We start from the raw sequence: 24,861 nt of genomic DNA, 5'->3' as shown, positions 1-24,861 counted from the left end.
GTTGCCGGCATGGCCGGCGTGTTTTGTTTTCAACTGATAAACACGCCTTCGTCGAGAGTTTCTTATTGCGCCTTGCTCCACTTGCTCCCTTCGTGAGAAGCACGTTTCTGAACATGTGATGTGATAAATTGTCCATCGTGCTGCTTAGTTGTATTGCTTGCTTTATTTTTCGCACAAAAAGCGCACATTAGGCCGAGATGATCCTCAGTCAGCTGGTGTCCGTGCTTCGGAGGCCACTACGACCGAACCATCACCCGCGATCGGATCTGGTCACCATGAAGTCCTTCGCCGCAAGCGTTGCTACCCGTGAGCTTTTCAAGGAGAGCAGCTTGTGTGTCCGCGACTTCGCGGGAGAAAAGTTTGAATGCAAATTAGTGAGCAAACTTTGGAAGCGTGTGGCCACCGAAGCAAATGAGCGACTTGTCCTGCTAGGAGAAATCTTGGCAAAACAGTGCAACTTTTACGTTGCTCATCGCATGCGGCGAGCCAATCAGATATGGAACCTGTACAGTAGGCTGTACACGGAGAAGACGATTAAAACCCTGGTGTCCAGGTTCCTCGACAGGCTGAGGAGCAGATCGCAGAAACCAATGGCTTTCCTGTTAAGTGCAGCTCTGTTCAAGTGGGAGCACGAGCGGATCACAGACACCGAGGTGAAGGGGTAAGCTTGCTTCCAGTATGCGTTCAAAAATGTGTGGCACCTGTGTTATGTGCCTGCTCTTCCATGAATCTGCTACGATGGCTCGCTCGCAATGGCATTCGTTAATCGGTGAACTCCCAACATTTAAATGACACTGAGAGTAATGTACCAGGCGTCAAGCTTCAAGCTTTCTTCACTTGCCCTGTGTCACATGGTTATTTACACGGACAATTTTTGCCATGTCAATTTCAGGTGCGTAGACGAGTTCGAAATCCTCTCTCAGAAATGTGGCAATACAAATGGCAACTACAGCGAACCAACGTTGCAACCAGAAGTTTTCAAAGCGCATCTGGCCGAAGAAGGCTGGGAACCTGTTGTTGAAAACAGCAAAATGTTTCTGTGGAGGCGTTGGATGCCAGAGACGTCTGGCTACGAGTACAAAGGTATTGCGGTGCTCTGTCAGCTGTTGACGAATGTCATTTCTAACTATCCGTCGAGGTTCGCTAATTCTTGTTTTCTCACGCAGTGTTTGGGACGTTTTATGACATCCCGGCACGTGCATTTTTCAGCGTTCAGGTAAGTAAATTCGGAAACTTCTATTTTAGTACATTTTACTATGATGAAGCTAAAATGCAAGTTATAGTACATTTTACTATAATGAAGCTAAAATGCAACCTATGTCACTTAAAAATAAAAGAAGCTCTTATCATGATGGCAACACCAAAATTAATGGAACTAATAATTTAACAAGGCTTACCTGTTTGGTCTTCCCTCTAAAATACGTGCATATGGCATGTGAGGCAGTGTCACAGAATATTGCTGCACGTGTTACCTGACGCCCCAAATTTGTGTGCATTGTTGGGGTTACAATTAGCAACAGATACAAAAAAGGAAACTGCTGCCGTTTATAGTCACACCCATTAACCCAGGATCAACAAGAAAAATGTACTAATTTAGTGCAAAAAAGTGATTGTAACTTTTGCAATGAGTGACTACAAACATCAGTTTGTAACCAAACTGATGTTTGCTGATTTCTTCATGCTTAGTCATGCTTGCCAGAGTAGTGCAGTGAAGTAGATGCTCTATTGATGAGTGCGTCCTTGTTTTTAATTCAACTGGTTGCTGTTGCAGTACTAAAAGGCTTATGCACAGTGTGTATGAACCAGCTATAGTAAGCTTTTCAGGATCAAGCAGACGGTTCGGTGATGTAGGAGCATGTTAGTTAAAACCTACTTAGAAACTATGGATAAGGCTTTTATTCACTATGGCGTGGGTTTTTGTAGATACAAGTGTACATTAAGGCATTTTTACTGGGCTCAGGTGCTTCAGTACATTCTAAGAAACTCCCATATGGTTTTGGGGATGGCCTAAGCCCTCCGCTTCACTATCACTCGCTTTCGTCATAGTCAAGAGGAGGCCTTGGCATATAAAATTCCAGATTTGGAAGCATGATTGAAAAGACAGAAAGTGGTAATGAAGCTTGATGACAAAACTTTTTTGGGGATCTGAATGTCCTTGGATGCCTTGCACACTTGACTGACATATAGCATAGTGGCAGATAGCTAAAGTGGGAATAAAATGATGAATTTGAAATCAAAATAGAGCTGATTTTGCAATGTTTTTGGGAATTCTGAGCCTTGACTTTGATGTGGAATTCTCATTATCTGCTGCACCTTGTGGCATCGTACAGTCTTGAATTATGTGGGTTGCTTCGAACGCTGAGCAATGTCATAGCTTACTAGCTCCTTGTGTGACCAGTGTAGTTGTTTGATTTTCGCTGTACTTATTCTTATTTAACCTTTGTGGTCACAGCCTTAAAATCTTCAAAACCAATTAAAATTCAGTATACACTGCTCTACACGGCTAGTGTAGGTTTTAATCGACCAGATTCAGGGGAAATCCCCAAGGTGGAGTAAGTTTCTGTGAAGGAAAGTTTGACATTCACCTAAATGCAGCCATACGGCTACAAAGGAAAGCTCTACAGCTTTCTCAGAAACTTCGCAGTTGAAGAAAAATTCGTCCTGGTCCAGGATTTGAACCCGGGACCACCGCTTAACCGGAGCAGTCGCTCTACCAACTGAGCTAACCAGGAGGCTAGTCGTTAGTAGCGCGAAAGCGAATTGATCAACAACTCGAAGTGAAGGACAGGTGTTAATCGACCAGATTCAGGGGAAATCCCCAAGGTGGAGTAAGTTTCTGTGAAGGAAAGTTTTACATCCACCTAAATGCAGCCATACGGCTACAAAGGAAAGCTATACAGCTTTCTCAGAAACTTCGCAGTTGAAGAAAAATTCGTCCTGGTCCAGGATTCGAACCCGGGACCACCGCTTAACCGGAGCAGTCGCTCTACCAACTGAGCTAACCAGGAGGCTAGTCGTTAGTAGCGCGAAAGCGAATTGATCAACAACTCGAAGTGAAGGACAGGTGTTAATCGACCAGATTCAGGGGAAATCCCCAAGGTGGAGTAGCCGTATGGCTGCATTTAGGTGGATGTCAAACTTTCCTTCATAGTGTAGGTTTTATAAAAGTGCATGGCATGATTAAAATGGGATTAGGAATTAATTCTGGTGATCAGATTAACCAGGTTATGGCTATTGTTACACCAGTGTCTACGATAGCGCAATTAGATGGTGCTCTCAGTAGATAAGGAAGGTGGCAATGATGAATTGTGATGAATAGTCTTGTGTGGAGTCATTGTGGGGTACGTAAAACATATAGCCTTAGTTATAATATCTTTAGCCTGTAACCCCTGCCTGGGAAATGTTCTAAAGCAATGAAGCCTGTGTTTAGTACCTTGTGCGGCAATCATTTGCTGCATTACGCGCACACACACACTAAATTTGCAAGGTCGTGCCACCACAGTTAAAAAGGAAATCACAATTTTCTGCTCAAATGATGATATAAAACAAGAAGGCAGCAGAAACAGTGCAGGTTGCCTAGTGCATAAAGGTATGTAGGATATTTTTCTACTGAGGCAGGAGGAAAGAGATGCAACCGAATACGTATCACGGGAACATATTTAGTACTGCAAACGTTTCTTGGAAAGTCATCCCAACATTCTTATCTTCGTCTCTCGTCCTTGCCCTCATTGTAAGGTCATAAAAGTAGGGAGCTAGATGCAGAGCTGGAACAAAAATTTCATCCCGCTTTTTCTACAGTGATTCCTGTCAGAATGCACTCTGACCCATCTCTGGCCCAATTGACCTGCTATCTGGGAGAATTGCAAATGTACAAAAGGGCATGAGCATTTCTGGGGCTGCAGTAGATTTATTTTTTCAAGGCCCGTATGAGCTCCTTTGTTTCTTTCTGACTCGCAGATACTTTATTATTTGGGGTTTTCATATTTTCATTGCTCTTTGCACCATGTCATCAATGTACAAGCAGTTAACAGAGTGTGTACACATTTAATGATGCATAGCCTTGCACTGTCTTAACTTTGTGACGAGGGACGGGGCTTACAGTCACTGAGGTGGCTGTTAGCTATTGAGTTATCTCACCCTTTATCTGGTGTAAACCAGCCAACAATATAACGGTGGCCGGTGGCTTGATAAACAGCATCTCAGAAAGTGTTATGGCTGTTGTTTGCTACCCGTGACACCTTCCAAAATGTTGTAGATTAAATCTCAATTAAATGGGCAACATTGTTGCTACCTCCGACCTTTGACGCAGTGTTGTGCTTTTTGTTCATTTTATTTTTATGTCACAGAACTGACAGTAGTCACATTTTGTGAATGACTATGAACTACTTAATTTATTCTATACTGATTTAAAAATAATCGCAACACTTTTGCAAGCACTGAAATTAGTTACTGAAAAACTGTTATTCGTAGAAAAAAAAATACCCTTTGTCGTGAAGGAAAAATAAACAAAAAACAGGGAGCACTAGTCGTAATGAATGTTGTACACTGCAAGCCATAAGTCATTATTTTTTCAAGTGGAGGTGGAAAGCGAAAATGCCTGTGTATCGTTGAGATTTTGCACGCATTAAAGATCCCCTGGTGGTCAAAATTAATTAATTCAGAGCCCTCCATTTCGGCGTGCCTCAAAGCCCAGGTATAGCTTCAGCACGTTAAACCCCAAAAAATTTAAAGAAAAAAATTGTTTCTGTACCTTTTTTATCCTTTGCCGAGGTTATTGTTGCCTTGGTAAATGTACGCTTCCCGGTTGGGAGGCTTGGTCATTGTACCTGACACAGTGTCATTTAGCTAATACAGTTGAACCTCGTTATAAGAGACACTGATGTAAGAGACAAATGGGTATAAGAGACACTATTCACCCACATGGTTGGGTGCCCTATCTTTTCCATTAAATTGACCTCTTTTATAACAGACATCGGATGTAGAAGACAGTTGGTTATAAGGGACAAGTCATCCTTGAACTTTAATCAATAATCTCACATGTAACAGACATTTTAACTCCAGATGCAGTGCCACCAGTCACTAAATGCAGTTGCTTCCGTTGTGGAAACACAGGTGGACGACAGGCGCCTGCAGTCGCTGTTTATTATAACTTCAGCAAACACACAGTGCTTCAGTCAGCTATAAAATGACGATGAGGAGCCCTGCCAATGGAAATGCAACTTGCAGAAGTGGTTGAAGCTTACTGCCATCCATTGAGGTGCGACCGCACATGCGGGCTCTCCCATTCGCGTAGCTCCCAATCAAGAAACATTGCAGATTTTGGGTCCTGCAAGCGTAATTAATAGCCTGAGCACACAGCGGGAGAAGCTGTGCGCTCTGGCTATTCATCAGGCTTGTGAACTCAACGTCTACAATTCATCTTCTAAAAGCTTGTGGAATCGGTTGTAAAAATAGTGTAAATACAGTCATAAAGCAAACAAAGATTCAGAACTGTTTCATAAATTCTGGGGGCCAAACATAAATTAGAATGAATCTTGCAACATGCGTTAGCGCTCTTTTGAGCTTATTTTAGTCATACAGTGCCCACATTGAACTAGGGTCTGATTAGTAAGTGAAAACATGGTTCCTTGCTTATAAGAGACATCTCATATAAGAGACACAAACTGCTCCCCAGTACGTGTCTCTTATAAAGGGGTTCAACTGTATCTGTAATACTCAAATCTGTTCCTATTATAGTTGCTCGTAGGACAGAAACGTTATTAGAAGAGGTCTACGTACTACAGCATCAATGAAGCGTTTCTTTGTTTACCTCCTTCATAAAATGGCTTCATAAAATGGCTTTGGATAGCACATTTTCAGGTGTGGGGCAGTCGTCATCTTTACATTTGTTCATTACAACCGTGACTGTTTCTTGTGCAGACTGACACCGAATATCGAAAGCGGTGGGACAAGCTTGTGATCAAGCTGGATATCATCGACCGCGATGCAAGCGACGGCTGCGAAGTAGTCCACTGGGTCATGCAGTACCCTGTAAGTCCAGTCACATTTCGGCCAACCTTCTTTGTTGATTGCAGTGTGACGAGTACGCAGGGCGCTTTCGAAAAGCAACCTGCTGTGCTCTCCACCTGGGCATAGCAACTTCCCTGTCATTTCAGTTATAAATTTTCCCCCTGAGCGTCTTCAGAGATGGGCAGTGAGCCCAGGGAGATTCCACCATTTCACTAGAACGGAAGGGTTCCAGGTTCCTGGCCACGTGTTACCGCTGTAATTGTGGTGCTGATATTTTTTTAAATTCATTTTTTGCTCATTCCGTTCTTTTTTTACTATTATTATTTCCCTCACATTGACTACTTTGCAAGAATGGCATGCTGGTCATGTTTTGCGCATGCACAGATCACTAGGGGAAAGGGTCACATTCATGAGGCTTTGACAACGCTCATGCCATGGCATTGTGACTTGCCTCTGTTGTGTCGAGGTGTACTCCTTGGCTATTTTTTACTTGGCAAGGAATAGTGGAACCGTGCTAGGCTTCACAACAGTGAAGTGGAAGAAAAAGCTGCTCGAACAATTGGTGACGTGAGAAAGCAAGGAACTATTGTGTTTAAGAGAGCGCTTTTTGACACGTATGTAGCCTATTTTACTTTTTCTTTTTTGAACATTGGCATGAGCAGATTTTTATATTACTGCTGATTCTGGTCTAACCAAGATAAAAAAAAAAGGCACACTAGCAAGCGTGCAGTGGGGGGTGGTGGGGGAAGATTGGGTAGGAGAACCACGTATAACACCTTTGTGGCTGCAGTGGCATGCTGTTAGCAAGGCATAGTCACAGCCCTATAGAGGGTATGCATGTGTGAACATTGCATACAATTTTGCTTGCTCTCATTGCAAATTGTCCTGCGTCTTAGATTGTTCCTTGCATCTGACAACAGGTTCAAAATGTTAGATATGGGCCGTTCTGGGGTCTTTGTAAAGGCTTTGATGTGCACTGTGTGAAATTCTCCGAGATTTTCTGAAACTTAGAAGTGCGAGCAACAAACATGCTGTGCTGACACCGGCTGCGGTGGCTCAGTGGCTAAGGCGTTGCACTGCTGAGCACGAGGTCGCGGGTTCGATTCCCAGCCACGGCGGCTGCTTTTCTGATGGAGGCGAAAAGCAAAAACGCCCGTGTGTACGAGATTTCGGCGCACGTTAAAAATCCCCAGGTGGTCAAAATTAATCCGGGCCCCTCCATTACGGCACGCCTCATTGCCTGCGTTGCGTCAGCGCGTTAAACCCTACAGTGAAATTAAATGCTGTGCCGACATTTCTCTTTTGCTGAAGGGGGCAGCGAGCTTTTGTTTACAGGCATGGTGCCCATCTATTCTTTGTTGCTACCCTTGGTTGCAATTTTATCGGAGAGTTGTCAGAACATCTTGGGAGGTCATACTGGTAATGCTGTAGAAAAGGCGAACAAAACTGAATTTTGACTTTGAATGAAATAGCTGTTATCGTAGGTTCTACTCTACTAGCAGTTGGATGTCCGTGTCTTGTTACCTCTTATCTAAAAATAAAAACAAATGGTTTGTCTACACTTGTTTTTTGTATTACCAGGTCTCCCATCCCAGCAGTTCAGTGATGTTGCATACTCGGAAAAAAAATTCCCATTTCTAGTTTCAGATATTCCCTATTTTGTACTGTTTCTCAAGAATTCCCTGCAAATTTCCCTCCATCCTGGTTTTGTAGCTGATAGATGTTTACATGGATTCCTGTTTGATTTATGATGATGATGATGATTAGAGGCCCTTTGTATCGGGCATGGGCTGTCACCAACCGACTTAACTGGGTTGTTCAACTTATTTGCCCTACCCTTCCCTAACCTAGTGAGTTGCCCCCCTCCCCCCGGTTTTAAACTCCCATCGCTACCCCCTCCCCCCCACCCCTCCTTCTCTTGCACACCTGTTTACCTCCTCCCCCCCCCCCCCTTTTTGTTCTAAATTCTAATTTGGTATATTACTCTTCCTACGTCCCACTCTCTTCCCTACTTTTCTTCCACCACCGCTTCAGCCGATTTTGGGCGTTAGCCAGCGCCCCCTATGTCTATAGCCTTCCGGACGCAGACGACGTTCATAGAATCGGAGTTTCAGCATGAACTAAATTTCACTGCATCTTCCCCGCAGCAGCATTTAACTATGCGTTTCACGTTTTGTACCAAGCAGCATGCTTACTTGTGTATGCTAAAGCTCTAAGTTAAAACTGCCGACATAAAAAAGAACGAGACATCGTTGTTGAGTAAAGGTAATTTTAGCTCAGTGCCGAAACTGCGGGCGCCATCTCTTGTTGACAGCACGCGGGCTCACATGCACCCGAAATACTTTTTTGTATATTGCGCAGAAATGCATGCCAACAGGCTTCAGCCCTTCAGCCGCCGCCGCATCACGCTGTACTAGATTTTCTTCATGGAGTATTCTACTTTCCTCTATGCTCCCCCCTATTGTATGAACTGGATTGGAAGCGGTCTGGGATGCTTGTGGCTCGCGCGTGCACAACTGCAGATATTTGAACAAGTGTAAGGGAACTTTTTAAAGGAAAACGAAGTAATAAATGATGCGAGGTCTGGTTTATACCATAACTTTACTTTTAACTCCAACACTCCTAAAATTCTCTGCATCTGTTAAAGATTCCCTTTTTACCTTTTGGACGAAATTACAGCTGAAAACCCCCCGAAAAAGGGAAATCCCCCGCACGGAACATCACTGCGGGAGTTGGATCTGAGCTAGGTATTCACCCACATGCTGTGGTTGGCTGTGCTTGTACTTCCTAAGGCTCCCGTCTAAAATCAGTCCTGCCATATCAAATACTGTAGGTTGTGGAAGCCACCAAAGAATTATGGATTGGGCCATCCAGCTGCAGAAGCCATGATGCAGCAACTGTCACTGAACATGTGGTTTGCAGCCCACTGTCTGCAATCCTCCTCAAAAGCATGAGACGAGACAGCACTACCCCCCCCCCCCCCCCTTTAGAATTAGTTGAAAAACGTGAACCTTGGTCAGATTTGTGCAAAAAATGCACAAGAGTGCACTGAAATGCATTTATCAAGTCGCCCATTTCAATGAAACTTTAAAAGTCAGTCCTGATCAGAAGGATTGATTCTGAAACATTCAGAAGTCACTGTTTTAGCTTAACTCTTTTCATAACATGGGGAAAAAAATTGTGAGAGAACTATTGAAATTAAAATGTAATGTGATGTACCAAATGACCTGCATCAGTGCAGATTTGAAATTGTATAATTTTAACATGAAGTAACACTTAAATTCAGTTTTTTTTTAAATTGCCAAATACAAATTTTTGTCGTACTTTGAGAATAAGTTACAAAGGCATCTTTTTGATACCTACCTATCTCAAAAGGGGAAAAAAATTGATGCCTCACAGTTTTCTATCTAGAGAACTGTTCAATCTGGGACACCAACTTTTGCTGAACTGTTTCTTAGCTGCGACCATTTCCTTGAAGTTGCATGGCGGTGGGCAAAGCAGTTCCTCGTGGAGATAGGCCCTTAGCTGATGATCAGAACTCCATGCCATGGTGAAGCCTGGATCTCTTCTTGGGTGAACCATCAATTCACTTGTCCATGCAGCATCAAATCTGTGCCCTCATGATGCAAACTGTTCGTAAACATGACAAAGAACGTTTGTGGCATCGATAAAGCTGGCAAGCAAACAAATCTATAAAATAAGGCAAACAAAATCAGGCAGACTACGGCTGCTAGTTAACGGATCAGCTGCCGTCCATGTTCCAGACTGGTTTCTAACATTGCTGCTCTTGAAACAGAAACCGCGTTATCCACAGCGTCACTGATACTGATGTCATCACAGAAACCAACTGTGGATGCAGCTGAGTCGGGAAGGTTTGCACTATGTGTGAGTGCGCCTAGCGCTCATGTAGGTAGTCATCTTTGTGCACAACTGTGACTTGTCCAGTTTTCGCAGAGGGTGTAAGAACTTCGGTCGTGTGGGAGAAAAACGTGCCATACAGAAAACGAAAGTGCTGGCCCCCAAAGTACAAACCAGGTGGCGCAACATGCCTGGAAGGTTCTGATATCATTTTTTTAATCTATAATTAGCAGTGGAATCATGCCCAATTGACACGGCATTGGCAAAAAATCGAACAAAGTTGCACGACTGCGCAAAATTTGTTGTTGTTGCTTCTTGCTTACTAGCACCCTTAATGCGTGTCCCTGTTGTGTTTTCAGTTCCCCATGTACAAACGGGACTACGTGTACATACGCCGGGCATTTGTGGATGACCAGCGCAATGTGATGGTGATCATGTCGCGCTCTACGCACCACCCGGCCTGCCCTCCCCTAAATGAGTGTGTCCGAGTGACGAAGTACACGTCCCACATGGTTATCAGGCCGCACGGGAACATTGATGAGGTGGGTGTCATCGTTTCTTGAGTTGCAGCAGATGGGGGGCTGAATGCATTGTAGCCAAGTGCGTGGCTAACTAACGGCGTGCAGTCAGCACTGGCTTTTGTGTTTGTACCATCGTAACTGCTTGATGGCTATGTAAATTTTGAAGGTGCTCCTCAAAATGGAATTCGATTTTTAAAAAGGAATACCCTTCAGCCTACCTAAAAATGTTTTCATTTCGTTTCATTTCACCCATTTCAGTTTGGGAGAGCATAGATAGAGGACTGTTTGTGCAGTTTCATATTCCCTTGACACTTAAAGAAAGAACGAAGGGTATTATACAGCGCATAGGTAGGTCATAAGCCAAGCGTCTGCAGTGTTATATCTAGGGCAAAGCAAAATGAAAGAACATGGCAAACGAATGGGACAAATGCGACTTTTCCTGCAAAGCAATTGAAAAGCTGGCAAAATCCATTTTACCACGCTGCAATCAAGCAACCAAGTCATTGTTCACAAACATCTACAATCAGGTCAAAATAAAATAACACATGAATGAACTAAACCTGAGTATACAAATTGTTTACTTAATGCAATTTTATAGCGCAGTTTTTAATAAAATGGATGTGCAATCATCATATTTTGCAAATGCATTGTAATAACACCATTATTTTATCTCCACTAATTGGAATCGTAGAATTTTTTTCGTCCAGGTTCATATTTGCCTTCACGTTTCATTTTAGCCAGGCTGCTCTGCATTTACATCGTACTGGTGTGAAAAAATGAGACATTAAGATATACCTCAAATTTTTTCAATAACTATTAGCAGCGTACTATGCTCATCACATTCCTTAAAAATTGCTTGAAAACAAAGGAATCTTTAGCTATTCACTTGTGGTAGGAAAACGTTCCCAATTCCATTTGTAGTAATCTGGAAGTGCAAGATAGCAACAGGTGGGGAGTTTGGGGGAGGGGGGGTTCTATTTGAAATGAGCCAAACCCACAAACCGGAACTTAAGTCAGATAAAACTGTAGTCACAAAAGAACTCTGCAACATTCCCCTAGAAAAGCGGTTGCGATGAAATAGGTCAGATAACGTCCAACAAACATGTACAAAGATAGTATTTCGTATCGAAAATAAGCCAGATATTGTTGTGGCACAGATCAAAATGAGCAAAAACCATTTCCCCAATGGGAGTGTGCATCTGTTGTAATTTAATGTAACCAACATGGCAGTTTCCGCCTGACAGCGTGCACTGTCTGGTGGGAGTAATTAATCAATTAAGATATTAATAAATAATTATATAAATAATTGGGAATGAATTATTTGCTGTGATTTTTTATGATTGGTGGCCATAAACTTCCTGTAGCTGACTTGTAAAACGTATTGTTACGACAAAAAGTGAAGCAACGAAACTATGTGAGAAGACAACGAAACAGGACTGACCGATCGCGAATGATAGAAGAGGAGGAAGATGTTGGTTCTGCACGCTATCTGCTCTGTGCTGACCGCTCCCCGCCCCGGGTTCCCTGAGCACTGCCTGTTTCATCTGTAGTAAAGCCCATCTGATCTCCTACAACCGTGTCAATATCGTATAATATCTTCGAAAGCGTTGCATTTAGGTTGGTCAACAAAGTTTCGCTTTTTCTCAAATTCTGTTTAGGTGTATTTGACTCATTTAAAAAAAAAACTCTCCTGGTATTACGCGCAAATAAGTGCGGTCACAACTCTTGTTAGCTTCCGATCTTGCAATTACGGTTAAAATTTTGTGCATAGGAGTTTACTGGCAAAATGTGGTAATATCTAGTGTATATGACTGAGCTATTATTACCTTTCATATGTATAAGTTAATGAATGATTGTTTAAATGCATTGCAAAACTGTTACCCAGCGGCAACGTCACTGAGGATAATTACTGCATCAGGAGCACTGATGTCAAGGCTGCATAATAATTGTGTTAAATTCCTTCCGCAGTTTTGCGCTGTGTCTAGGGCAAGATTCAAGTTTGGCATAGCAGTCTGGCAAATTTAGTTGTGTATATACCTTATGCTTCTGATAGACATAACGCTTTTTGTGTGTACATTTCTGTAGTTTTTTCAGGGGAGAAATGTGCTGTTAAACATTTGTAGCTGCACTGCCTTCTGTTTTTAGAGCTTTTGTTACCACGTTTGTATCAGTGTGAATTCCTCTATGCCGTGCTTGCAGTCTATGTCGCCCTGTGGCAATATCCGATTGTTACCAACACCACCCTTAAAAAATCACACTGGTCTTGAGGGCCAGAAATTTGCAAAAAATTAATTTTCTGAATTAATTTTATTTGCAGTCTACAGGTCCCAAAGAATGTACGTGCAAAATTTTATAGCTGTACCATAAGCATTTACAGAGCTTTCACGATTTGTTTAGAAGTTCTATGCATACCAAGGTAAAGATATTTGTATAGGAAAATATTCAGTTGACTGCTAAATTTTTGAGATTCGCGCCTTTACTAAATAGTGAGGCCACAGTTTAAATGTCGGTGTGTCTAAGACGGGGTGGAAGCCTACACTTTGTCAGGTGTTGCGGTTGCATCTTTGGTCAACCTTCTGGACAACTGTACGGGTCTGAACAAAGCGTTTTGGCTACTTTTAGTTGTAAGGACTACACAAGGCAGCCACAATGGAAGGTTCCAAAAATATCTCATTAATGGGTAAAAAATTGCTCTGTTCTTGTATGAGGTTCTTTTCATTCATGGTGTGTGTGTGTTGCACCCCATTGAGCCACTCAGTTTCGTCGTGGGTGTCATTTGCAGGATGGCTTCGACTTTCTGCTGTCGTACTATGACGACCCACAGTCTTCGTTTCCGGGGCCGATCTACAGCTGGATGGCCGCATCTGGCGTGCCCGACTTCATCGAGAAGCTCCACTGCGCAGCCAAGGACTTGCACCTCAAGAACTGCAGCAAGGCACCGCCCGCCAGCCTCGGGAGCGGCCAGAGCTCGGCTGTCCAGTGCGCCTACGCCTGAGGCCTCGCCTTCTCCACTTGCGGTCGGCGCTGTTGATTAGTTTAGGATTCCCCAATGTGCCACAGGTGCGCTCTCAAGTGAAGGCTCGCAGGAATACGGGTTCCTGCTTTGTCTATATGGTGCAGGCATATAGGCAGGGAATTGCGCAACCAGGTGTGATTCTCACTGTCTTAGCTGGTATAGTAACAAACGGTTATTGGCAGATCTCTGCCCTGCACGTGTCTGTATAGTGAAGGAGAATTAGTTTCCTTCACAGTAGGTGTGTTATTTTAATAGGCGAGCAGGCTTTACTTTACTGGCTGTCACGTTGCTCCCGTAAAACAATAGCAAATTTTTTTGCCTGCAGTGCTCTCTTGTGGGCCTAAACAAGCATAAGGCTCATACTAGACGATGTGTTCTGTGTTATGCCAACTATATGGGAGAGTATTAGCTGGGTCATTGATACTGAATGGCCTCATTCCACTGCCAGTTTTCTCTTTATAGAAGCATGTATTGGCATTCCTGGAATTTTTTTATGTTATTTTTTATTGTTGTCTATAAACTAAATATTTTTTCTGAACACATCGTATTCGTGTGGCCTTAATTGTTGCTTGGGATTGTTTTTATTCAAAAAAAACTATGACAAATGTTGATGCGATGTGCTAATGAAGCAGGTTGTAGAGAAGTTCATCTAGGCTTTCATAGACATCACTCTGGCCTGTCGAACCTAGCCCTCATCTAGCTAAGGAATTCCTCTGATAATATAGGTTTGTGAGCCAGCCAACATATTGTTACCTGCGATGCCAGTCACCTAACACGGAAATCAATTCCCATCCATGTGAGGTGCAACCAAGCGGAACAACCCTACCATTGTTGCAGCTGTTGCACTCAATAAAAGCGCACACTTTTCTGAACTTGAGGCCTCTCGCAAACGGTTCTTAGTTTACTCCTGCACATGTGATTCATTGAGCAGCAGCTTAGCTAATGTGCTTTGTTGCTTGGAGCAGGGAAAACCATTTTGCCAATTCTGCATTGTGCGTTAGGGACTTCAACTGAACTCGTAAAACATGTTAATAAGAAAAAGGTAGATGACCAACTAGCTATGTGTAGTGACCTATTTGAGCATGCATACATATGTAAGGCAGTAGAAGTGTCCTCATTGCTGCACCTTCAGAAAAACAACCCCCCCCCCCCACACACACAAACACACACACACTTTTTTTTTTTTTAAGTACAGCGTTGAAAGTGTAATTTAAAGTTTCTGTTTTGCCGCAAGGACTGTAGCTAAGGTGTGATACCATTATGCAAGTTTTCTTTTTTTCCAGGCCAAAAGGATTAAACTCCTGGCACTGGTTAAATTTATTGTGTAGGTAAAGTGAAAACAATGTTAATTCATCGACGTTTATCATTGTGGTAGGTTTTTGTTGACTGATAAGAAATATGAATGTTCGGTCATCTTATGGGCAAAGACGTTATCGCCATTGAGGATATTTTCCGCAATGAATGATTTTTGTGTTCATTCCTGTTTATCCTCATTTGTAACCCTAAAGCTAATGCAGTTAGAAAAAGCGTGGGCTCAAATTTTTTACGATGTTCATGCAGCAGCCTTTGGGTACCCTTGATTTTGAAGGAAAGAAAGTGCATGTCATTGGCTCTAAAAACTACTGAATTCCAGATGGCCTCCGTTTATTGTGAGAAAATTGGGTAAAGCTAGCTTAATCAATGCATTTTAAGTGAAACCATAGCTTGCAAAGGCAAGTTGATGGAAATTGCAGCCTGGCACTTGTCGTAAATAGAGAAAAATTGCATTTAGTTTTTTCAGTGCAATGTTCGTGACATGTTCAGGGTTTGGTCTACTGTGCAACCGTAACTGAGCAGGTCTATTGTTTTTCAGTTGCTTTTATATATATATATATATATATAGTAAACGCTCGTTAACTCGAACTCAAAGGGGACCACAAAATTGTTCAAATTAAGCAGAGTTTGAATTAGCGGGCGGGCACTATAATGAATGGACACTGCGCGGGCAGAGCACAAAGAAGCCACCTCTGCACTCGTTATCGCGAATTAAGGACTACTACATGTTGTGGCAGGTGATTTTGTAAATAATGTTCATGGAGCTTAAACAGTGAACAAAGTTGATTGGTCGGTAAGTTATACGCCATAAAGAGGCACCGACATGCATTCATGTGAGCAGCGAGCCGTAATGTCGAAATACTGATGTTGTTTATGCTCGAAAACAAGTTTATTTACATGGAAGGGTCGATTTGCAACACATTGTAATCACTCTGGGCTGACTTCTCCTCTGAGAAGCGATGGAAACCAGGGGATCCCAGTTCGAATTGCCCGTTCTGGATACCGACGCGTTCAAGTTATTGGGAATTTTCCCCCATTGAAATACACAGGGCTGTGCTGGGACCAGGGCGTCAGTTCAAATTGACTGTAAGTTTGAATTAACCGAGTTCAAATTAACAAGCTTTTACTGTATATATATCTCTGATTGCAGTTGGAAACACTGGCAGGTGCAAAGCTAACATAACAGCATGCTTGAATTGGCTGCACTGTAATCATTACAATCGTGTAACAGGCTGCTAAATGAGAGCAAAGCTATTGTGATGGTTAATCAGTAACGTGATAAAGTGGCCAGTTGCTCAGGCGCCTTCCTAGGCTGACCCATTTTGCTAGGAAAATGTAAACTCGTCGTATGCATTTTGTAACTGCTTTGCGTTGGCTGGATAAGTGAAGGGTCAAGCGAGGCCCTTCCAGCTTCCCACGCAGCTGCTGTTTTGGGCGCAAGGGGAGAGGGAAGGGTGGCTGCTTGTGCTTGCTTTGCTGCAAAGCAGTTTCTTGTGGGTCGACATATTTACGGCTCATCACTTCAAAGCTATTGACATTGGCTGTGCTAAACCCAGTGCTTGGTTGCCTTCAAAAGACCGTAGTTTCCTTTGAAGATTCAGGATTACCATAGCAGATGCTGTGGTTGAAAAATGTGAAATATTAGTTCACGTGACGTAACATTAATTACCAAAGTCCTGTGATCCGTACTCTTGAATTTTTCCTTTTGTCGCATGCGCTTAAAATAGTTGAATTGTCAGTGCACTCTGGTTGGGAAAATGTGCATGAACACTGTGGCAGTGGCGTATTCTGTAGGCAGTTGTGTAAAACTGGGGTATGTTAGCATGCACGTTTGTGGCTACTTTAATCATTTCCCCAACGTTTGAGCTTTTTTATTATTGCTGTTATTGAAGGTGCAGCACACGTGTGCTGAAAATGAGCTCAAAGACGACTTCAAGTACAGTGCGATACTTTGCATGAATTTGGTATCAGTAATGAGGAAGCTGCCGATTTGATTTCCTGTGGTAGGCTCATTCTTACCGCAAATCGGAGCTGCTGGTGAGTGCTTTGCGACGAAGCACTTGACTGAAACCGAAATGGTGGTGGCAGGCTGTGGTTGCTTTGGTGGCGCAGCCTGTTAGTTGTGTTTTCCAGCTGCACCTATTTAAAAGCGTGTTTAGCAAAAGGTGCCAGGCACGTTTATTTTACATTCGCAGGCACTTGTCTTACTGCTGTTTTCAGAAAAAGCTTTAAACATGTTCTGCGCATCTCCTTTCACCTTTTGCAATTTGTGGCGGCGTCAGAAGTCGTAGTGCAGAAAATGTGTTCATGTGGCGATACCTTGTTCTGCCATTGTTTGCATTGTTAAACAGCCGCTGCAGCGAGATTAGTGTGTGCTTGTACGCACAGCACTGCAGTCCACAGACAGAGGCCAATTTTTACGCTTCAGGGCCGCTGCTAATGTGTGTAGTTTGTCTGCGGTGTGATAAGAAGTAGACTGGTCTATAAGTGAAAGCCAGCATCATTTTCACGAAGAGCAATGATGCCATGGGGGCATAAATACCTTGCATGCTGTCAGCTTAGTGACTCCTGCGTTTGTCGTCTGCTTCGCTCAAGCTCACTCTCACAGCTATTTCTTTGCAGTAAGTTTGTGCTTGACGCTGGCCCCGAATGGGATTTGCTTCTGCCTAATGTTTATTTAAAAATCAGGCTTCAGGTCATGCAAGTATCCCTCAAGGTGTGCTAACAGCACAATTTTGCTGTTGTTACTGCGCATGACTCTTCAAAGTACAAAAACCAGGCTTTCTTTCTCTAGGGGCTCTACAGGCTCTTCTGACTGACTGATTCGTCATGGCCCAGGCCAAACTGCTCTGGGCCAATAGACTTGCCATTTCAAAAGCCTGTTCATTCCCAGGCGTAGAGACCCACTAAGGCAGGATTTTTTGAGATTTCAAAGATAAATGGACTGAAGTGGCTGGAACTTGTCATCACATACAGGGCCATAGCCAGAAATTTTTTTCAGGAGGAGGGGGGTGGGGGGGAGGTTATGGAAAGGGAGAAGTTTTGCCGAAAGGAATACTTACTGCCTGTAAAATATTTCGAGGGGGGAGGGGTTGGGATGGGTTCCAGGTATCCCTTCAGTATCATTTAATAACCTTGCTCCCATGATGTAGACGCACAATCAGATGAAACATTTGAAGATTTTGCCTCCAAGAATATGGAAAGGGTTGCGCATGTTGATGAGTCCCTAATATATAATCGGCCCGTAAAATGCTTATACATGGTTTCTGATATGTAAAGGTATTTGTACAAAGGAAGTGCTAGTAGCAATAGGGGAATGGAGCATATGTGCGCACCACTTCTGTGAGGGTTTGCTGTGCCGTAAGTGTATACAGAGGCAAAATATAAAAACTATAGTCTCTAGAAATTTGGCTAGTCTGTTGTCAGGGCCAGTTTGCCACTAGAATGGCGTGTGCTCACAGTAATGGAAACGCACGAAACGCGGCACACTGGTCGACTGCCACAATTTGTTTTTCTAGGCATTTAGAAGTGAAGTAGTGTCGTCTGCTTGCACGCCACTGGTTGCTGTACGTGTCTGCATGCTGCCGTGAACAGGCAATCAGAGGCCTGCACAGTGCTGCTTACACTTTGAAAATGTCTAGAGGAACTTTCTTAGGCAGGAAATTCAAAACCCAAATAATTAGGTAAGATTTTTTAGGTAACAGTTCTTAGAGAAAAACTGTTTCAGGCCAAAAAGGTAATTAAGAAATAATAATTAGTTAAGAAAAATTTTAAATGGAACGGTTTAGTTCTTAGAAAAATGTTTCAATATAGCAAACACAGTCAGTAAAGTCGGAGGGTGCTGCAGTTGACCAGTGGTTTTCACTGCAAAAGGGACCCTGCTCGGGGCCTTGCACGGCAGGATAGCCCAATTCCTAGGGACTACATAAGAACGCTGTCGAATTGTTGAGTCCTTCCAACCCGGGCAGCCTTTTTATGACCACTGTGAGAACTGTTGCCTAGTGCCACTTAATAAAAAACGGGTGATTTTGTTCAGACCAAATAATCATCATAGCAAATTTTTTCTTCTTGCTTTACGTCACAGAATATTGGGAAAGCAAACAAGCCTCAATATATTACTCGTGCATATTCTGTAGTAGCGTTGAAAATTGGGCGAGTTGGTACAGGTTCATCATGGCAGCACAGTGCACAGGATGAACGCTTTCATTTTCATTCATTAATTTACTCGTCTGTGTTATTGATCAGGTAGCCAGTCGGGGTCATACTTCTCAGATCTATTCGCTGAAATTTCTAGCCTACCAAATAATTTTGATCTTAAGCATGGTTCAGCTATGCAGGTTGAGGGAGGCTGCTCTTTAGAGAACGATTGCTATGGCAAAGAGAATGTGCGAAATCTGCTCTGAGTGCTCCAAACAGTGTTCTATGATGTGGTTGTTGGCACCCGTTGTTCTCTGCGTAGGGTTGAGGAGCTGGTCTGTTCAGCCATTTCAACAGCTTATCAAAAGAAGTAAAGCCCATGCAGTCGAAATTGTGGTTGGGCAGAGCAAAGCATTGGCCTTTTCACATAGTGTTCTGAAGACGACAATACCTCAGCGGGTTCAAATATTGTTGTTCAAATATTAGTTTGTTATTAGCTTGTTCAAATATTAGTTATGCAAAAGTGCTTTTTGGTGCAGGCAAGCAACAAAACTGCCAACTTCAAGCAGAGAAGTGACATCCAGACTGAGCCTAAACAAATATAGCAGATGACAATGGCTAGAGTCCCCAAGCTGCATCATGAGCTAAGGGTTACCACCCAAAGATCTCACCACCAATTCCCTCAGAAACACCAGAAGTTATCTCGGAATACACAGAACTCAATTGTCGCACAAGTAATGTATGCCTAGCATCAGCTTGCAATAGTCACCGCCAAATAGCCAGGTGCTTTGCCAGGAACACGCACACTTCATCAGAAGCACAACTGGCCTCTACTGCAATACTATATGGCAAGCCTGGTTTGGACTGAGAAGAACTTCTTGCTGGGCTAGCTGGTGAATAGTTGCCATGATTTGAAGCGCAACAAAAAAACACGGACAAAGAACAGAGTAAGACGAGACAACGTCTGTCTCGTCTACTCTGTTTCTTCGTCCGTGTTTTCTGGTTGCGCTGGTTTGGATGTTTGTGAGGCATCCCACTTAATCAATGTTCTCGCGTGAAATGTTAGTCATTTTTGGAGAAATGTTGTGTTTGTTTAGTTAGCTGCTAGTCAACTTGGCCCCACCCGTGTGACATTCACCCACATAACCTTGATGCAGTGTTATTTATACTGCATTTACTGTTTGCTTTCATCGGCGTATGTATATATGGTTGCTGTTTCTTTGGGCATTGGCTCTGCTGTAACTTGCAAAGGTTTCTCTCCTGTTTGGACCTTTCAATAAGATTTTGCGCATCCTTTCTGGCACTTTTCTTATTTCTTTTTCTGTGCCCCTCCACGTTATTGTTGGTCACTGTAGCTTCTCATTTTTTGAGCGAAACTGCTACTGTTTCAAGCAAAATGATCTTTTCTTTAGTTCTGTAATTTTAGCCCTCCTGGCAAGCAGGATTGGTGAAGTTGAAACCTCGACATGGTTTTGTGTATCACGGTGCTGCCTTCTGCAATTTTTCAATAAGCATTTACTGAGTGAACAGCCCTGAAAATTTTTCACGTTTTTATTGCTTAATGCAGACATTGGAAACCCCTGTACAACGTAACTTACCACGACAACGAGGGATGCCACCTCAACCCCCCTTTTTCCATCTTGCAAAAACTATATAAAAGCTCAAATCTGCCGCATTCCCTCTGTTGCCCTTTACGGTGCTTTTGATTGTGTTGCCTGTTGTCGTCATTAACTGTTTGATTAAAAAGTTGTTTCCTTTAACGAGTTTTCAGCCATGCCATCAGTGATTAAAAAGTTTGTTATTGCATCATTAACCTCTTAAAGGTTAAACTTTTGGGGGGGGGGGGGGGTGGAAGGATGATGAGTGTTTAAAAAATCGCAAAGGTTTCGGAGTTTTGTCTCCTTGGTACCCTTTGTCAAATCAAATGAAAATTGCTCTGGACAACTGTGCCTTGTCACGGACGAGTTTTAAGTGCTAGAAAAGAACTTGTGATGGGAAAGGTTTGTGATAAATCTCAAAATCGATCACTTCAATAAACTGGGGTCTGTTTAGGGCTGAGGGTAAAGAAAGATTACCTTATTGGTTTAATCGCACCTCGATCGGTCTGATTCTTGTGAGCCATTAAATACCAACTGTACTCAAAATTTTAACCTCTTGAAAACGTTATTTTCGTATAGTCTGCCTAAAAATACTCCAAGATACAAAATACGACAGCTGAAATACGCTTATCTGTGGTGCAAACGACCATCAACAATCGGAGATTTTGAAACTGAAAATGAGATGAGCGCGGATGTACGGCCACGCCAGGTTGAGCGAACCTGCGTGCAACGCTTCCCCTCGCCGCAGCCCCAGTAGAAGCACGCCCAGCGCAGCTGGACCGGTTCTCCTGGCTGGCTGTAGGGAAAAGCGCAGGGCCGGCTGCATTGTCACTTCCGCTTCGTGGCTGTTTGCACGATCTGCCGGCAGGTGCAGCATCACCTGCAGCAGAGCCACTGTAAACGCTTCTAATTAATTGACCACACATTTCCCGGGGCTACCAGTCATGTCCCAGTTGGTTTGGTGGTATGTACTGTACGTTCGAAGTAAATTTGGCCTAGGTGAGATTTGAGTGCAGTTGGCCTTTAAAGGGGCCCTGCAGCACTTGCCACCAACTACTCATAATGTATTTTCGGTTAACGTCTATTATCCCAGTAACCTCCTCCCGCAATAATTATAAAAATCCGTTCTTTATCACCAAAGCTTCACGAGATGAAAAATTGTGCATAATCTTTCCCTCTCAGCTCGACTGTGCACTACGCGATGAAAGCTGCATGCTCTGTTCTGGAGAGGGGGATGGCTCGTGGCGCTCTCTTCGGCAGCCTTCAATATAGTATCACAGACTAGGGAGTTTTCTCTTGTTCTCCGCAACGTGGAGGGGTCCATTTTCAGTCTGGTGCAACAAAAAAGCAAACATTGATGCCTGCTCGCAAGCGCGTGCTCAGCTGGTAAGGCATTTTTGAAGCAATAAACATTTGTCGAGTGGTCTGGTTGAAAGTGAAGTATTGAGTTTATCATTCAAACTTCACATGCAGTCAAAACACAAAACAAATGCCAGAAATTATAGTACAGATTCTGGCATAAAAGAGGTTGGTGCACAGCACCGACAACGGCGAATCATCACAGGAAATGCGAGAAATAAACCATGAAGTTGACCAGCAACAGCCGATAGGGCAGCCACCGCTGTAATGACATTATTACAGTAGTGCCTAATGAGGGAAATTGAAGAGAGCACGGTTGGTTTTCCTGCACCTTTCGCAGTGATTTGCGAGCTTACCGCTTCGTGTGCATGCGTAATATTTGGCTTAGGTATTCATGGCAGTGTAATCTAAACGTCGTGCAGGTTTGTTTGCACTGCTCAAAGCATGCTGTATGCGCCTCTCGTAGAACTCAATGCACAATTGCATAGCACTTCAATTGCGGTCATCCAAAATACAGTACCAGTATATAGTACTCCTCTCCCCTCTAACTTTGCTTTGGAAAGAAAAAAATTAGGTGCACTTTAGTTCTTTAGTTCCCGCATTCTGTTCAAAGTCGCATGACGACCACAACTGCCCTTTTCCTCTGCGTAACTCTGTAGACAGCCGCCTTGCCACTAGTTGTCTCTACCAGAACGCTGTGTTGCTAAGGGACCTCGTTTCACAATAATCAGCAATCAAGGTAGCGTGCAAAAACAAGTAAGTTGTAATCAACTCTGTGCTTGTGTTGTGAAGGGGCATTTAAATGAATGATGGTAAATAAAGAATGCTTGAAAGGTAGGCTGTACCTATGGCTTGGTTTGTGAATATTTTGACTTTGTGGATTTTTGCGGTTCCCAGGACATGCGTTATAAGGAACTGTGTTAATTTTGGTGTGTAGTGCACACTCGCTCATTAGTATGCGTTCATAAACCTCGTTCAACAGTTCAGTTACGGTATAGACCCTCTGGAGTTGGACCAGAATTGTGAGAGGGGTTCACTGGTTAGCCCCACTGCAGGTCACTTCTCTTGCTCAGTTATTTGGGCAACGTTGTTCAAGATGGCCACCGTGTGGCTGAAATCACCCCGAAAAAATTTTGGTGCAAGGGCTACCCTAAAAGCATTGAACTGTAGGTGCTTGTGTGTTGTATAGTCAGACTTTTAAGCTTCCTATGATTGCCGTGCTCACGCAATTCACTTATGATGGCCGCTTGAGACATGCCACATTGCACACATGCTTTCGTGTGTCTTGTTTACAAAGCTTTGTTTTTGTTATTGATGTCACTATTCCATACGTTTTGAGGGAAAGTTGTGGCTGATGATATCAGGTGGAATGTGTGAAAGTGAGACATTTTGTTGTAACTTGTTGCTGTGGCCCCATCGGGATGAATAAACATTGTTTTAATGCTGACTTTGTGGTTTGGGATTCTGTAATAGATATTCACATGCTTTGAGTACTGGCCAGACGCACTGCTTTAAAGCAGCTAGCCGCGTGAAACTCAAAATGTGCGTGACCTGCACTACCGCCGCACCTCTCTGCTGCCGCGCAGGCACTGTCGTTGCAGTGAAGCGGGCTTACGTCCCAGCGGCTGAGGCCATGGTGGGTGCTCAATATAAAAATTATTTTCTCGCTTAAAGCAAAAAGTGCTCCGATTAATCTTTCTTAAATAAATGTCCTTTGTACACCCTTTCAAATGAGCCTTACCCTGTAATGGACTGCCACTCAGCGCGGTAAGTGTCTGAACATGAGCAATAAGCAAATTTTTCCAACTTCATCGAGCAAGGTCCGTCGTCGGGCTATGCCCGACATGGTTGTTCAAAGTAAATTTCGCAGTTTTTCTCACTGCGATACGCCCGCATCCTTTGTATACATGATGCGCCACCTCTTGAGGGATAAGTGAACTTTGTTTAAGTTTTCTTCGTTTTGCACTAGGGTGCAGCACAATGCTCAGCACGGTCTTTCTGGATTGCAGAGCGTTTTTATTCTAGCCACCATAGTGTTTTCCCGTGTGCGCGGTTTGCTGAGAAGCATGGCCACTTCCTTATCGAGTGCGTTCTACGGGGGTGCACTTAGCAAAAGCGCTGAGTGGAGAAGAAAACTGCGTGTCTCCATGAGTTAGTGATGGCAGTGATTCTACAGAAGCGAGTGACGAAGACCACGACAGCGATGGAGACAGCACCGTGCAGATCATTATACACTGTGAGAAAGTCAATGAAATGGTGGCAAAAACTTTTTTTTCTGGCATCTAGAGGTTTTCATTGTGAATAGTTTTATTTAGAGGCGCACACAGCTGCAGAATCATGGCGAAAAAGAGCAGAGAAACCTGCAGTACCACCACAACCTCAACCTCACAACCTGATCTGAGGGCTCGATCCAAAAATTGAGGCCCGTCTGCAGGAATGGAGGGCGAGCAAAGGCTAGATTGGCCGAGCCATTTCATCTATAATCTGCCAGGCCAAAGTAACAAGGACTGTGCTGTTTGCAGGGACAGGAAAACAAAAGAGGGAGGAGGGGAACTGTTCTGCAAAACCTGCTGTAAAAACTCTGGCCTGCACCCAGGAGAATGCTTCGAGCGGTTTCACACGCTGCTTAAATATTGGTAAGGAGCTGCAAGCAGAATGCAAAAGAAAAAAAATTAATATTCTGTGAGTTTTTCTTGCACACTTCGTGATTTTTTTTTTTTTTTTTTTTTTTTGCGGTGCTAGAAACTAGCGAAATGCTGCGTACCGGAACGGCGGGAAATTGAGTAAAAGGTCCATACTGCAGAGGGTTAAAAAGGTTTTAATAGGTGTAAAAAATGTTTTAATGATGATTATTTCCAGTTTCTTGGTGCAAAGCCAGTGAGGGGCAAAGAGCGCCAAACAAAGGTTCAAAATTTGTGCGAGGCGAAACTATAAAAAAACGAATAAAAATAGAACTGCTTAGAGGATGAAATGACTGGTGTGTAGGGCCACGATAATCATAGGTGATACGAAATGAGCTATAAAAACGTGACCTCTGATATAAACCTAA

At 43.3% G+C, this 24,861-nt stretch overlaps 1 protein-coding gene across 1 annotated transcript; it reads left to right on the top strand.

The window, feature by feature from the left end:
- The first annotated feature begins 42 nt into the window (after positions 1–42).
- LOC144156051 (stAR-related lipid transfer protein 7, mitochondrial-like) lies at positions 43–23,259 on the top strand. The gene is made up of 6 exons (XM_077687831.1): positions 43–661; positions 893–1,083; positions 1,167–1,216; positions 5,920–6,030; positions 10,227–10,409; positions 13,171–23,259. Exons 1-6 carry the CDS (start codon positions 198–200, stop codon positions 13,381–13,383), a joined length of 1,212 nt encoding a protein of 403 aa, XP_077543957.1. The 5' UTR covers positions 43–197; the 3' UTR covers positions 13,384–23,259.
- The last annotated feature ends 1,602 nt before the right edge of the window (positions 23,260–24,861 follow it).

Source organism: Haemaphysalis longicornis, unplaced genomic scaffold (assembly GCF_048455015.1).
Source record: "Haemaphysalis longicornis isolate Haplotype H1 unplaced genomic scaffold, Haemaphysalis longicornis Haplotype H1 scaffold_1, whole genome shotgun sequence".
Taxonomy (NCBI): domain Eukaryota; kingdom Metazoa; phylum Arthropoda; class Arachnida; order Ixodida; family Ixodidae; genus Haemaphysalis; species Haemaphysalis longicornis.
This window is presented reverse-complemented; position numbering and strand designations above follow the sequence as displayed.